The 16559-nt window shown below is 49.9% G+C and overlaps 2 protein-coding genes across 5 annotated transcripts in view; one reads left to right on the top strand and one right to left on the bottom strand.

Moving 5' to 3' along the window:
• Positions 1–16559, top strand: part of LOC116243432 (uncharacterized) — a 284197-nt gene that overhangs the window by 64614 nt on the left and 203024 nt on the right. The gene's annotated exons all lie outside the window — the stretch shown is intronic.
• Positions 4106–8366, bottom strand: LOC116241020 (olfactory receptor 14J1-like). The gene has a single exon (XM_031611627.2). The coding sequence runs from the start codon at positions 7919–7921 to the stop codon at positions 6965–6967; it is 957 nt and encodes a 318-aa protein (XP_031467487.2). The 5' UTR covers positions 7922–8366; the 3' UTR covers positions 4106–6964.

The following is a 16559-nucleotide window of genomic DNA, read 5'->3' as shown; positions in this document are numbered from 1 at the left end:
CTACGTCCTGGCTCGGGCAGGGGACAAGGGTGGCAGCTCATTATGCAAAAGCATCAGTGCTTCTGCGTGAGCTTTACCGGACAGCAGGCAATCATTTGCTCTGCAATAGGAACCAAGCAAGAACTATGAGCACATTTCCTCCCTCCTCTACTTCATTTTGCTTTGTGGGCTGGGCCGAGAATCTGAAAGTGGAGAGAGATGGGAGGAAGGCAGTGCTGCAAGCCTCGTATGCCTGCTGTCACTGCTCGCTCTGTGACTGCAGTCGCCTTAGCAGAGGCACAGTCCGTTGTGCTGCCAGCAGTGCCCAGCTGCCATGACAGCACCCTGCAGCTCCTCTCCAGCACCTGCCCTAGGCCACTGATTTCTCAGCATCCTCCAGGAGGTGCAACATTCCCCTGTTTCCTCTCAGCTCTCAGCACTGCTGCACTCCTCAGGAGCTGTGGCCACAACCAAAGCAGCCGTCAGTCAGTCGGCTGTAAAAGCATCCCGGTCCTCTGCAAGAGGACACAGTGCTCCTCTTCTGACAGCTTCCCTCAGCAGCCCAGCGCTGAAATGCTTTGTGGGGTTCCTTTGAGCAAGCTGCTGAGGACAGAGGCAGTCACATCAGCTGCCTGTACATTTACTGGGAGCTGTTTTTATGTTCATCCCTGGTCAACAGCACAGAGGGTTCTTTCTTTAACATCCTTATCATACCTTTTTAACTGTTTTCTAAAAAAGTTTTCAGCACTACAAATGATGATTTTTAAAACATCTGTATGGAATATAGATATTCCAAATGAATTAAAATAAAGAGGAAGGGAGGAAGGAAGGAGGATGAAGGGAGGAAGGGAGGAAGGAAGGAGGATGAAGGGAGGAAGGGAGGAAGGAAGGGAGGAAGGAAGCAAGGAAGGCAGGAAGGCAGGAAGGAAGGGAGGAAGGAAGCAAGGAAGGCAGGAAGGCAGGAAGGCAGGAAGGAAGGGAGGAAGGAAGGCAGGAAGGCAGGAAGCAAGGAAGGCAGGAAACAAGAAGCTGCTTCCTTCAAAAGTCAGAGTATTCTGACAAGGAGAAAACAGCAGAACTAAGCTTGCCATCACCACATCATTGCCATCAGGGCCCAAACTAAGGCAGCCAGCTGACCAGGGAAGAACATCCATTAGAGACTGTCTTCAAGCACGGTCACAGAATGTTTTTGTTATACTGAAGACTAAAGGACATCACTTCAGATTGACATCAGGGAGGAGACGGGGTAAAACTCCCCGCTGGCCCACACTGCAGGACCTGCTGCATGTTTTTCTGCACAGCTGCCATTTCTGAATGTGGAAAGAGGCAGTAAAACATACCTGGAAAGGGTTGAGAAGTCAGAGTCTCCGTAGCTACAGGAAGACATTGGATGCCTTCTTTCTGTGGGAACCTCTGTGGAAAAGTGCTTTTAGGCAGCTTAAATCTCTGCCTTCTGACACGAGAGCAGAATGGAGCCAGGAATGTATTCTTACTTCCATAATAGCAGCGTCAGTTTCCACACCCTGAGACTTCTTGTAGGGGTGTCCATGTGCTGTCTCCCAAAAACCAGTCGGGGGAAAGGCAGAGAGGGGTGTGCTCTGCCAGCTCCAGGTCTTAAGACCTTAGAAACCCGGTCTCTTCCAAAAGTTGAGGGAGTTTCCATTCCTAGAGCTCAGCCCTGAAGTCTCGCTGGTTCAATTCCTCTCAATGACGCATCTAAAAGATGCAGTGCAGGTGGGCAAGGGCTCCACAGCTGCACAGCACAGCATCTAAGGGACAGCTCTTATTGAGCCGGCAGGTGTAACTGCTTCCCGAGGAGCTGTGCAGCCATAAAGGCATTCCAAAGCACCTCTTGCTCTTACATGAACGCATCACTGGCCTCATCTCACTGCCGTGCTTAATTCCCAGTGCTGACAGGTCTGTCCGGCTGCTCTGCCTAGAGAACCAGCATTTGTTTCAGGCACGTGTCCTGAACGAGCCACTTCGTTTCAGCAAGTTTAGCATCAGTGAGAGCTCCCTGCCCCAGCAAGTCTACCGAGCACCTGTGTGCTCTTACATCCCCGCACCACGCCGTGCTGCTCAGCGAGTCCAGCGCAGCTCTGCAGCACCCGGGGGACTACAGAACACGCGCCAGCGGTGAGCTGAGCTCGTTCTTCAGGTCCTGCTCCGGGCTGTGCCCTTCTCACATCCCACGCACCGAGCCCGGCCGGGCCACCGCTCGGTTCTTCCTTGGAGGAGAAAGCGGCCAGAGATGCCGCCGCAGGAGCCGTGAGAAAACCGGGCAGAGATGCGCGCTCGGCTTTCAAGAAGCGCCAGCAGCTCGGAATCGGCCTGGAGACAGCGATGCTGGGGAAGCCGGAGACGCCGCACGTCTCGGCGCGGCTCCCGCAGGAGCGCTGCCGCTCGACGGCGTCGCCACGGCGACGGCGCCTCAGCGCCTCAGCGCCTCAGCGCCTCGGCGCCGGTCCGTCGCTACGGCGCCGCGCCGTCCCCGCCGAGTGACGTCATCACGCCGCGACCCGAGGAGGCGGCCGTGCGGAAGCGGGGCGGGGCGCCTCGGGGCTCCGGGCGCCGCCTCGGCTCCTACAGGTGGGTGTTCGGGGGGCGCCGCGGCGGGGGGGCCGCGTGCCGCTCTGCCTCGGCCCCGCGGGGTCTCCGTGCTGCTCGGGGCTTCCCTCGGCGGGGGCGGCTGCCCTGCGTCTCGCCGCCTCCCCCACCCCGTGTCTTTCGCTGCCCTCCCCCCCTCCCCCTGCCGCTGATCGCCCACCCCCCCCGTCCCTCTGTGCGCCCCCCGGGGTTACACCCCCCCCCCTGCCCCCCTCCCTTCCAGTTCCCCCGTTCTGATCGCCGTAGTCCTCTTCCACCCCTCCCCTCTGTGCCTCCCCCATTCTGATCCCCGGGTCGTCCCCCCCCCCGATCCCTCATCCCCCCCCAGTCCCCCGTTCTGATCCCTGGTGTCCCCCCACCCTCCCACCGGTCTCCCCATTCTGTTCCCTAGAGTCCCCCCCCTTTCCCAGTCTCCTCTATCTGACCCCCGAACCCCCTCTCCTCCCCCCGGTGCCCCTCCCCTCCACTTCCCCCATTCTGATCCCCAGAGTCTCCTACCACCCCCCATTCCCCTCGATTTGACCCCCAGGGTCCCGTGTCCTCCCTTCTCCTCCCACCTCCTGGCCCCTTTTTCTGACCCCTAGAGTCCCCTGTACCCCCGGTGCGCTCCTCCCTGACCCCTGCAGTCATTCCCTCATTTTGACCTCCAACCCCCCTCAGCCAGACCCCATAGAAGCCTCGCACAACCCCTGGCTCTTCCCTCCCACCCTTCCATCCACCCCCAGATGCTCTTCCTGCTTTGTAGAAATTCTGTTCACCCCTTTCCCCCCCACAAGCCACTAAGTTTCCCCCCAGACTCTTTTTCGACCCCATAGACATCCCACTCTCCTCTTCCCTTGTCCACCGATGCCGTCACTCCATCATAAAAGGCCTCCAGATTGGTCAAGCACGACCTTCCCTGGTGAAGCCGTGCTAGCCATCATAAAAGGCCACCAGATTGGTCAAGCACGACCTTCCCCTGGTGAAGCCGTGCTAGCTGTCCCCCAGATCCTCAAGCTCTCCTGCTCTATCTCCCATCTCAGGGAATTTGGCGTACTTGCATTCAGTATTTCTGTAGTGTCTGAGTGCTTTGTTTTCATTGTGCTATCCTATGTGCGGATCTTCAGGGCTGTGCTGAAGATGCCCTCTAAGCAGGGACAGCATAAAGCATTTTCCATGTCTCACCTGGCTGTCATCTGCCAGTCAGCACTGGTATATTTGCCTATTTCAACCCCCCTCCATTTCCTCCCCATTTCTGAACCTGGTGATGTCATTTCTGTACTCAGTGGTGCCTCCCGCAGTGAACCCTCTCATTTACAGCTTGAGGAACCAGGGGCTCAAGGGCACTCTGTGAAAGCTGATTACTGGATTCTTTTTCAGATGCAATAAATTGCCCATCTTTTTATGACTATGACCTGTAAATTATAAATTATATAAACCTGTGTGGGTTTTTTTGTTTGTTGGTTTATTCTTTTTTTTTTTTTTTTTTTGGACTTTTTCTTTATTTCTTTTACTGTTTCCCACTGAAATGTCACTATTCATCTCTTTTTCAATTTATTGTGCATATCTCATGTGTAGCTCATAGGCACCAATTTTTCTGTGAATTTAATCGAAGTAAAAGCACTCTGTACAGAATTTTTGTCCAACATTCTTCTTCCAAGACCTTCTCTGAACCTGCACGGGCAGTGCCTATGTGCGAGGTGCAAAAGAAAGTCGTCTCATCATGGTAGCACTGCTAGGAACATTAGCACTTGATCCACACAGTGCTGCTTCTTGTCCCATTCCATGCTCTCCCTAGCTCTCGTGTTGGTGTAAGGCCTGACTGCTCCTGAGTGCTGGAATAGCAGAGCAAGTCTGAGACCACTTCATAAGAATGAATGTGTACAAGTCTATGGGGCCAGACAGCATGCATCCCAGGGTTCTGAAAGAACATCCTGATGTGGTTGCCAAGCCACTCTGCATCACGTCTGAAAATTCATGGCTGTCAGATGAAGTCCCTGGTAACTGGAAAGAGGGAATCATCATTCTCATATTCAAGAAAAGAAGAAAGGAAGACTTGGAGAACTATAGGTCTGTGAGCCTCGTATCTGTACCTGGAAAGATCGTGGAGCAGATCCTCCTGGAATCTATGTTAAGGCAGATGCTTGATGAGGAGGTGATCTGAGACAGCCAGCACAGCTTCACCAAGGACAGGTCATGCCTGACCAACATGGTGGCTTTCTCTGATGGACTGACAGCACTGGTTGACAAAGGAAGGGCAACTGATGTTATCTACCTAGACCTGTGCAAGACCTTTGGCGTGGTCCCACACCACATCCTTATCTCTAAATTGGAGAGAGGTGGAGGACTGAAGGCTGGACTATTTGGTGGGTATAGAATTGGTTGGATGGTTGCAGCCAGAGGGTTGTTCTCAATGGTTCTATGTCCAGGTGGAGAATGGTCATAGTTGGTGTGCCTCAGGGGTCTGTCTTGAGACAGGTGCTCTTCAGCATCTTTGTTAATGACATAGACATTAAGGATTAATGATTAAAGATTAATCCTTAATCCTTAAGATTAATTTTAAGGACTAAGGATTAAGGATTAAGTGTACCCTCAGCAGATTTGCTGTTGACAGCAAGCTGAGTGGTGCAGTTGACACAGTGAAAGGGAAAACTGCCACCCAGAGGGACCTGGAAGGCTTGGAAGGTGGGCACAAGAGAGCCTAGCAAGATTTAGCAAGGTCATGTGCAAGGTGTTGCATCTGGGTTGAGGCAATCCCAGATATGAGTTCAGAGTGGGAGAACACATTGAGAGCAGCTCTGTTGAGAAATACTTAGGGGTCCTGATGGACAAAAAACTGGACATGAATCAGCAGTGTGCTCTTGCAGCCTGGAAGGGCAAACAGCACCAAAAGAGTGGTGACAGCAGGGAGAGGGAGCGGATTGTCCCCCTCTGCTCTGCCCTTGTAAGGCCCCGTCTGGAATACTGCATCCAAGCCTGGGGCCCCTGGTACAGAAAGGATGTGGAGATGTTGGAGCAGGTACAGAGAAGGGCCATGAAGATGATCAAAGGACTGGGGCTCCTTTACTATGAAGAAAGATTGAGGGATTTGGGTTTGTTTAAGTTGGAGAAGAGAGGGTGTAGAGAAAACTTCATTGTGGCCTTCCACTACTTGAAGGGAGCTGGTAAGCAGGAGGGGACCAACTTTTTATGTGGTCTGATAGTGACTGGATAAGGGAAAATGACCTTAAACTAAAAGAGGTTAAATGTTAGGAAGAAAGGTTTTTACTTGGAGGGCAGGGAGGCCCAAGATGAGGGTGCCTGGAGAAGTTGTGGATGCCCCATCCCCAAAGGCATTCAAGGCCTGGATGGATGGAGCCCTGCACAGACTCATCTAGTGGTTGGAAATCCTGCCCATGAAAGAGGGGTAGGAACTAGATGACTTTCAAGATTCCATCCGGTCTAAGACATTCTATGATTCCATGATGCTCCTATGATTCTATCTTTGCCACAAGCCACTCTGCTTAAGGGCCCCATGAGCATGAGTCAACAAAGGCTTGGAATCTCCTCTGCCTACTCCTAGCTTTCGTGGGCTCCCAGAGGCTACAGCCCTGCAAAGTACCCAGCAAAGGGCTCATTCTGCCCACACTCACAACCGGATCATGATGCTCCAGTTGCCACCCAGCAGCCACAAGTCTGTCTAAGGATTATCTTTGGGCTGATGGCCAGCATAAGGGATGAGAGAGTGTCTCAAGGACATGTGCTGGGAACAGGGACTGAGGAATAGCAGCACAGTCCTAGAGCTCCTGGTTATGCTTGCCTCTACAGGGAAAAGTCATGCCCAGATCAACTCCCATCAGACCCCATCCCTCCCATGGTCTGTTTGGCCATTGATGGGTGTCTCTGCGCTGGCTGTGATGGTCAGGGTGGGAAGCACATCCAGATGGTCAGACGTGAGAGCTGCTAAGCCCTTTCCTGGAATTCTGTGGATGCAAAATGCTTGGAATGACAATGGAGCTCTCTAAAGGCACCAACAGTATACAGGCATGAATAAGGTTGACATTAATCCTTTTCCAGTCCCCCTCCCCCATGCCTGCTGCATCCCCACAGCCTCCACAGAGTCTGCTGGCATCTCATTTGCAGATGTGAGATCTGACCAATGCGGTGGCTGTGAGAGCATCAGCACTGACCCTGAATTCATACAGGCTCCTGGAGAAAGAGAGCAGGGTAATGCCTCAGAGGACATGGAAGAAAACACATGTTTAGGAGCACAATAATAACTAATAACAAGTTTAAATATATTCATATATATATACAATGCAGCATATACGTATAAATGTAAAACAGCAAAAGGAATGTATTAATTAACATAAATAAATCTGTAACACAAGTATAAAAGAAGATAATAGATTATGAGTCATTAGCAAAGAGAGATGAGAATTTTATCACTGCTGAAAATTGTCCAGGGCATCATTTTCCTCACTGCATCCTTGAGCTCCTGGTTCCTCATGCTGTAGATGAAGGGATTCACTGCTGGGGGCACCACCGAGTACAGAACTGCCACCACCAGGTCCAGGGATGGGGTGGAGATGGAGGAAGGCTTCAGACAAGCAAAAATGATAGTGCTGAGAAACAGGGAGACCACAGTCAGGTGAGGGAGGCACGTGGAGAAAGCTTTATGCCGTCCCTGCTCAGAGGGCATCCTCAGCACTGCCCTGAAGATCTGCACATACGACACAACAATGGAAACAAAGCACCCAAATAAGACAAGGATACTAACCACAATAAGCCCAGCTTCCCTGAGATAGGATTTTGAGCAGGAGAGCTTGAGGATCTGGGGGAGATCACAGAAAAACTGGTTCAGAGCATTGCCCTTGCACAGAGGCAGTGAAAATGTGTTGGCAGTGTGCAGCAGGGAATAGAGAACCGCAGTGCCCCAGGCAGCTGCTGCCATGGTGGCACAAGCTCTGCTGTCCATCAAGGTCCCGTAGTGAAGTGGCTTGCAGATGGCAACGTAGCGGTCATAGGACATGATGGTGAGAATGGAATACTCTGCTGAAAATAAAAACAAAAAGAAGAAGAGCTGTGCAGCACATGCAGTGTAGGAGATGTGCCTGGTGTCCCAGAGGGCATTGGCCATGGCTTTGGGGACAGTGGTGGAGATGCAGCCCAGGTCGAGGAGGGCGAGGTTGAGGAGGAAGAAGTACATGGGGGTGTGCAGGCGGGGGTCGCAGGCTACGGCTGTGCTGATGAGGCTGTTGCCCAGGAGGGCAGCCAGGTAGATGCCCAGCAAGAGCCAGAAGTGCAGGAGCTGCAGCTGCCGCGTGTCTGCGAATGCCAGGAGGAGGAACTCGCTGATGGAGCTGCTGTTGGGCATCTGCAGTTCCTGGGCATGGAGTCCTGCTCAGAGCGCAGAAGATATTGACAAGACAAGACCATTCTCAGAGACACTCCTCCTGCTATATTATAAAACATTTTCTTTCTCTTTGGAAAATGCTCATTTAGCTCCACTGCTTGAATTTAATTTCATTAATTCCATAAGAAAAAAGACAAAGAATCTTTACGATCTTTTGCCTTCCTCTTTCTTCTTCTTTTTTATTTTTTAATCTTATCCTATCTTCCAGGATATATTCATGCTTCCATTTCTCATATCTTTACCCCAATTGCACTTAGAGCCCACATTCCCAACCTCTTTGCCCTTCAACTTCTGTTAGAGAAACCTGCCTGTTTGCAGGATAAGTGCATTATTCATGTCTGCAGAAAATGACAATAATTTCAACTGGTTCTATCCTTTGAGGAAGGAGGGGCTGAAAGCACATTCTATGCAACTGTACACAAAACAAGTGATACAGAAAAGTAAAATTCAGGAGTCTCAGAATTGTGTTCATATTTCACAGCTCCTTTCAGATTCCTGCCTCCAACCCTTTTCCCTTCCCTATAAAATGGAAAATCCCTGTCTTATCTCTCCTCTTGGAAACACTCTGGGGTGCAGTGTAGCTGTGAGCCCCCTGCCCCAGGCAGCAGCTGTGGCAGCAGAAGGCCCCTGTCCTGCCAGGGGGCTCCTTCCCCCCACACGTCTCCCCCCAGCGCCCTGAGCAGCCCCCCAGGCAGGCTGAGTGCTGAGTGCTGAGCCCCTGCCCTGGCACACAGCCCCTGGGGCACAGCAGGGAGCTGCTCTGCAGGACAGCCCTGGGCACCCAGCTGCAGCCCTGGCTGCACAGCCTGCAGCCGTCCTGGGACACGCAGCCCTCAGGGCTGTGCTCTGTGCTGCAGCACGGAAGCCCTCAGCTGGAGCAGGTCGTTTTCCATGATAAACAGTGCATGCAGCATGACCTGCGATGGGATGTCCCCAGTATAGTGATCCCTGCAGTAAAAGACACTTCACTGCCTGCAGACAGAGACTTACCTTGTCAAGGGCTGTGAGCAATGCTCTTCCAGTGAGCTCACAGTCTGCTAGCGTGCCACACAGCCTGTCAGCTCTCTTTCTTCTCCCCTCTCCCAGCCACCTGCAGATCATGCCCCCAGCCCTGCTGTGCTGTGCAGAAATGCTGCTCCTGAGCACAGCTGTCTGCAGTGCTGCCCACTTGTATGAGCTCCTTGTGTCCCAGGAGTCCGCCCAGCTCAGCAGCAGAGGATGGAATTTCCATGGAGATATCCATTGGTCTCCAGGGGTGACATCTCCTGAGGGGCAGCAGGGTCATCACTGCAGAACGTACTACAAAGTCAGCTCAATTAATCACCTCATGTCCACTGGATTCCACAAGTACGGCTGTTTTTAGTAACAGATGTTTGACCATGAGAGAAGCAAATGTCAAATCTGGAAACCTCCGCCGATGACCTGAAAGTGCAGTCATAATATTAAAGAATCAGAGAAAGGCTGATGTTGGAGGGGACTTTAAAGATCTAGTTCTAACCCCCGAGCCATGAAAAAGATTGCCACCCACCAGATCAGGCTGCCCAGGATCCCATCCATCATGCCTTCAGGGATGGGGCACACAAAACTTCTTTGGACAACCTGTTCCACTTCCTTTGAGTAGAAAATGTCTGCCTAACAGGTAACCTAGATCTACCCTCTTTAATATAAAGCCATTTGCCTTTATCCTATTGCTATCAGACCATCTCATCCTAACTCTGGGTTTAGGCATCTCATCAGCTGATGCAAACCCTAGGGCTGAAAAGGGATCACAAAAATCATGGAAGCTGGGAGTCCTCTCAGCTGAGTTTAGATGTGCACAATGAGGTGTCTGTGTGTGAGCCCTGAATCCTTGGTCTTTATTCAACAGGGACTGCACTGCTCACACACAGACACTCAGTGATGACCAAGGTGCCTGGGGTGATCCTAGCTGTGTGCTAGTGCTTGTAAACTGTGGTGGAAAATCTCTGAGATAGACAACTCCTTCCTGAGCATCAGCTGAGGACCAGATGGGAGGTATTCCTGGCCATTCTAAATGCTACCACAGCCCTGTGCTTAGGGCACCCAGTGTGCATTTTGTACCTGTCCCCATGGAGCATGTCGTGTCATCTGCTGATCAAATGGATGAGTTCAGAACAGAAGAGCCAGATCTTCCTCTCTGCTCCATCCGTGGCATACTCCGGAGTTCAAGGCATTACAAAGCTGTGACACATCTACATTATTTCACTAATGACACCTTAGTTTTCTCTGGGCTCTCACTTGAATGACATCAGAAGAAGTCTAGGGTCATGACAGTTCCCAGTTGACAGGAAGATTAAAGAAGAGGAAGAAAGAGGACATCAACAATTACAGAGCTGTCATTCTCATTCAATGCCCGGCAAACTTATGAAGAAAATGGTCCTGGGAGTTACTGAAAAACCCCTGAAGGACAAGTCTGTCATTGGTCAGAGCCAACACCAGCTCACAAGGTCCTGTTTAGCTTAATTTTCCTTTATGACAACATCACCCATTGAGTTGACAAAGGGAAGGCAGCTGCGGTTATCCTTTAAGATTTGATAGCATCTCTCACAGTATCCTTCTGGACAAAATGTCCTGCATGCCGGCTAGCCAGAAATATAATGTGATGGGTGAGCAGGTGGCCAATGGGTCAGGCGGAAAGGATTACAGAAAATGGGGTTCCATCAGGCTGATGGAGGCCACTAGCAAGGTTTCCCAATGCTCCGTTTAAGAGCACTTCTCTTTCATGTTTTCATCAATGACTTGCATGGAGGACTAGAAGTTTTGAGCAAGTTTGCTGATGATACCAAATTGGGAGGAGCTGCTGTTTCCATTGAGGATGGAGAGGACTTGCAGAGAGATGTGGACAAGTTAGAGAACTGGGTAAGCACCAAGTGAATGAAGTGTAACAAGAACAAGTGCCTGATTCTGCACCGGGGTAGGGGCAGCCCTGGACATACAAACTAACTGGATATGGGACACCGGTGAGCAGTTCCACTGAAAGGGATTGGGGGTCCTGGTCAACATGAAATTGATCGTGAGTCAGCAGTGTGCCCAGGCAGCCAGGAAGGCCAACCATTCCCTGGGTGCACTGAGCATGGCACTGCCAGCTGGGTGAGGGAAGGGATTGTCCCTCTGCTCTGCGCTGCTGCAGCCTCACCTGGAGCACTGGGTGCACTTCTGGGCACTGCAGAACATAAAGGACGTACAACTATGAGAGACTATCTAAAGCAGGGCACCAGAACTGAGAGATCTGAAGCTCAAAGTTTCATTGGGATTGACTGCTTGTTCAGACTGGGCCCTTCTCACATCCCACATCCTGTGGTGAGACACACTGCCCACATGGGACTTGGGCCTCAAGGCATCCTTGCACTCCATGCAGAGTCTGGGAGCTGCTGTCCCCTTGTCTTTCATTTGACATCATACAAACGTCCATCCCACTGCCCCAGGAAGGGCCCTGAGCCAGCATGAGGGACAGGATCTCCCTGCCAAGGGTCTGGGGATCAGGGTTTGGCCTTTCTGCTTCATAAGACAAAGGAGGCTTTTCTCACCATCAGAGCCACCATCCCAGTGCCTTGGTCTGCCTGTAATCATGGCTTCCAATTATCTGCTCTAACAAGTCCCTGGAGAAGCTTGCTTGATAATGGCCTCAGTGGGGCCCATTAAGACTCCAATAAACTTCACTGTTCCTTCTGACTTTGTCTTCTTGAGCACTTCGTGCAATCTTCTCTGCACTGGATGTTGATGGACTCAGCAGCAAATGCCCCCTGGGACCCATTACAACCTGAAGACCTTCCTGTGCCTTGTGCCTTCCTGTCATCTTCTACAAGTGTTCAGAACTTGTACAGCAAACTGGAGAGATATCTGGAGAGAGCTTAAAGAGGAAGAGAACAAAGGGCAATACGAAGTCCACTTATTAATTTGTATTTAGTTAGGGTTAAACAAGAAGCTGAAGCAGCACTTTGCAACTGAAATTGACCCAGGATGTCCCCTAATGAGCTTTGCTCTGTCACTGTGTGGACAGATGTCCTCCTCAACTTCCTCACCCCATTTCTACTCACATTGGCCCCATGGGACTCGCATCACTTTTCCTCACATCACTCTTTTCCTCTGCAGTCACCCGCTCAGGGTTAAACCTCCTTTGCACCAACTCCTACTGGTTTTCTCAGAGAACCAGCTGCACACGGGTAAGGAAAGATTTGTCTTCTTTTGCCAACAGACAGAAGAAAACATGATGCAAATGAATGAACAGTAAAATACAGTGATCAACTGCATGCCTTATCCAAGCTGCATCTAATGAGGTTTGTCTTTCACAAGGAATATTTGTACAAGAAATGTGTTAGAGATAGGAAGGGAGAGAGATAATCACAGTTAAGAAGTAGATCAAAGAGTCCATCAGACTTTGGAGAGATGGAGCAATAATCTCCCCGAAGATCACAGATCAACCAGATAGTTGGGAGCTATCTGAATGAACAAAGAGCAAGGGATGGGGAAATCTGGAGAGCAGTGGGAAGAGCATGTGACCAGATGGCCTGCTGAAAACACACCCTGAACCATGGTCATTTATTCAGGAGTGCTGGAGACACTGGAGGATGAGGGACATCAAATATGCAGCAGGGTAGAGCAGTGGATGCTGGACATTAGTCACAGGGCATTGGCACTGGCACCACTGGCTGCGTCCCTGTACCTGAAGGCATTTGTGTCCTGCAAACAGTTCTGGAAAACGTCAGGAAAAGCAAAAAATAGTAGAGACAACATTTCCTAAAAGACTAGTGTTCTCAACTTAGAAAAATAAGGATTGAGACAGTATTAGGAGTGGAGAAGTGTATTAACAGATTTTCATTGATTTCTATTTGTCGTCAAATCTTTGGTTCAGTTTCACTGACATTAATTAGCACATTTCAGACTTACAGCTTCAAAAAGAAAGGAAGATCCATTTGTGTCTGGCACAGAGCCCTGTGCCCCCCTGGATTTCCCTGTCCAGAGCTGTCCATGACATCTCTCAGTCTTTGCACTGAGTCACACTGTGGTACTGGTCTCTTTTCATGTTCTCAGACCTTGGTTTCAATGGTCACGTGCAGCACAGGATGCTTCATGCCCTGTAAGCATCTGCTCTCTTCCCAGCAGTAATAGGTCATGAGGACGTAAGATCACAAGACAAGCCAGGCTGGAAGGGAACCTGGGGATGTCTGCATTCCAAGTTGTCAGAAAGAGGGACAGACCAAGTTGTCCAGCATTTGCTCCTCATGGATTTTGAAAACCTCTCTCCTTCAGGAGAGACTGCAGAGCATCACTGGGTGACCTGCACCAATTCTTGTACCAGCTGGTGGTGAAAATGAAGTTTTTCACAGGCTGAATCTCTCCCTCCTCCCATGCATTCTCTTCTGTCTCCCACACACACCATGAGGAAGGGCCTGGCTCTGTGCTCTCCATCACCTCCTCATAGGTTCTGGCAAGCTGGAGTGAGATCCCATTCATCCTTCCCTTCTCCAGGCTCAACAAGCCCATCTCCCTCACCCTCCTCTCACAGGCGAAATGCCCCAGCCTCAAGCACATTGAGTGAATCTCTCCAAACCCACTCCAGCTTGCTGTCATCTTTCTTGTGTTGGGGACCAGAAATGTTGAGGCACTACTCTGGATGATGCCTTCCCTTCCTCTTCTAGCCATGCTCTTGTTGATATAAAAAAGGTGGAGACTGAATTTTTACCGGGTTTCTAAATAGGACAAGTAAGATTGGTGAAAAAATAAAACAGAATGATGTTACATGTTTGAAAAGCATTTCTAACATTCCTAAGATCATGATGGGAGGCATGGAACAGGTGTGGAACAGGTAGCCAGAGAAGTTGTGCAGACCCCATTCCTGGAGAAATCCAAGATATCAAAGCCCCAAGCATCCTGATCTACTGAGTTACAGCCCTGCACACAGCAAGGGAGTTGGAACTGGATGGTCTTTAAGATCCTTCCAACCCCATCAATTCAAGGATTCTGCAATTCCTGTCAGTCTCCTCCATTTCAGAATCCTGTTTGCTTAGGTATTCCCTGTTCACCTCTTCCTTCACCAAGGGCACATCTGCCTTGCACCAACATTTCCCACCTGTCTGTGGCACTGAGGACTCCAAGAAGTCCAGTCCAACTAATAAACAGTGAGTTTGGGAAAGACATGAATATCAGAGACCTTTCCATGTCCTGTCTCACCCCTGCCCCATTCTACTGTGGGCCCACATTCTCCCTAGCCTTCCTTTTGTAGACTACATAATTCTACAAGCCATCCTTATCTCTGATATGCCTGGGAACGTTCAATTGCAGTTGAACTCTAACTACACACAGCAGACACACTGAACAAAGTCTCTGCATTGCTGCCAGGTGATTTCTTGTTTCCACATCCTGTATGCTTCCTTTCCGTGTTTGCGTTTGACCAGGTCTATCTTTCCCAGTCATTCAGGAATTCAGACATTTTTATTCAGACGCCTCAGCTCCACCATCCCATGGCCGCTGAAGCCCAAGTTCTCTTGGACCTTCACATTCCCCACAAACCTTTCCTTGCCAATTAGCACATGATCCTGCAGGACACCACTCCTCATAGGTTCCTCTACAGCTTGGTCAAGAAGCTGTCACCTGTGCTGTCCAGGGATCTTCGGGATGGCTTCTTGATGGGACAAATTCAGCAGATTTCAAATTACAGTCATGTCTCTGTTGTCTTTCAGGAGTTGTTGGCCATGGAGATCCAGGGACATCTCAGGGGAGATCAGTAGGGAGAATAAAACTCACAGCCTCTGCTGCTGAGCTGGTTCCAGGCTCCTGGAACACAGGGAGCTCCTACAAGTGGGCAGCGCTGCAGAGAGAGAGCTGTGCCCAGGAGCAGCTCTTCTGCACAGCACAGCAGGGCTTGGGCCATGATCTCCAGGTGACATGAGGATAGAAGAGAAAGGAGAGAGAGATTTCAGGATGTGCACATTGTGAGCAGGCTGTGAGCTCACTGGAGGAACATTGCTCACAGTCCTTGAAAAGGGAATTCTCTCGCAGCAGGGAATACAGCTGCTTTTCCTACAAGGATCACTAAATGTGGGACATGCCATTGCAGATGAGGCTGCAGGCACTCCATGTTTCTTTATTGAGGATAAGTACCTGCTCCAGCTGAGGGCTTCCCTGCTGCAGCATCAGAGCACAGCCCTGAGGGCTGCGTGCCCCGGGATGGCTGCAGGCTGTGCACTGGGGCTGCAGCTGGGTGCCCAGGGCTGTCCTGCAAACAGGGTCCCCATCATGACACACGGAACAGATGAAAATGTCCAGGGAGATGGAATAAGATCAGAAAATGAGAGGAAGGCAAAAGTTCCTTCAGCTTCTTTTCCTGATGGAATGCTGAATTTCATGAAATTAAATTCAAGCAGTGGAGCTAAATGAGCATTGTTCTATGAGAAAGAAAATGTTTAATAGTATAGCAGGAGGAGTGACTCTGGAAATGGACTTGTCATTATCTTCTGCACTCTGAGCAGGACTCCATGCCCAGGAACTGCAGATGCAGTGCGTTTTGTTTTCATAAACCCTGGAGCTCATATGACTCTCTCACAGCCTCTGTGTTCCATCTCTGTATCTGCAGGCAAATGAGGTGCCAGCAGGCACCATGGAGCTGATATAGGCTGGATTAGCAAAAGGAATTAATGCATCAGCTGAAGGACCAATACATTCTTTTAGCAAACGGAATCAGGATGTGCTCATCCTAAAACTTCCCAGTTTAGCTTCACTTGGTGTGTGAACATCCCTGTTTTTATCAGTGAGCCTGTTTCGCAGGAGCACTGAAAGCACAATGGACTGCTTTTTTCTTTGCCTGCACCAGGTGCAAGGATTTGTTCTTGGGTTTGGTATCAACTGTTTGCAGCTATAGTGCAGCAAGATAGAAAGTTGCTGACTGTGGCAAAGCAAGCAATGGAAATTGGCCAAACTGGGGAAAAGAGCTAAAAGGTGAGCCAGGGTGCAGCGTGATGAAGAGTCACTGCCCCTCCTCAGCAGGACGGGGGAGAAAACACAACTCAATAATTCCTGGGTTGAGGCAAAAAAAGCACTTGTTTTTGCTTAAAACCCAATGACAACAAACTGTGTGTGTTAATGGCTACATATCAAACGCAGGTTTTTCTGCACACTTGGGTACAGCTACTGAATTCAGCATCCCTTTCACTTTAATGTATTAATTGAAACTACACCTAACCCACAACACATTTTACTAATGGTTTATATAATTGATGTGATTTCCAACACAGAAATCTGCTCAGTGTTAGTTAGGATTTCACATCTCTCTTATTCCTTACCTGTTTACTCTAATTCAAGTGATCTGCATGTTTGTATTTCAGTTTTGTCCTCTCACGTCCTGAACTTTTTCCCCCCCCCCCTAATATTTAACCATAACTTCCTAAATTACCCTTGTGTACCAATTAGTTATTTCTGTTCTTGCTGTCAGACCCAGTCTGTTGTGTCACTGCAGTTCGGGTAATGATTCACTTCCAAATGCTTTGGTCATTTGCTGAACTCCAGACAATTCCAATAACATTCCTTCAGTATCTCTGGATACTGAAGTGAAGGCTGCTAAGTTACAGGAACACACTTATCTACC

Source organism: Phasianus colchicus, chromosome 39 (assembly GCF_987193195.1).
Source record: "Phasianus colchicus chromosome 39, bPhaCol1.hap1.1, whole genome shotgun sequence".
NCBI classification, from domain to species: domain Eukaryota; kingdom Metazoa; phylum Chordata; class Aves; order Galliformes; family Phasianidae; genus Phasianus; species Phasianus colchicus.
Note: the sequence above shows the minus strand (reverse complement) of the source record. Positions and strands in the feature narration are given on the sequence as shown.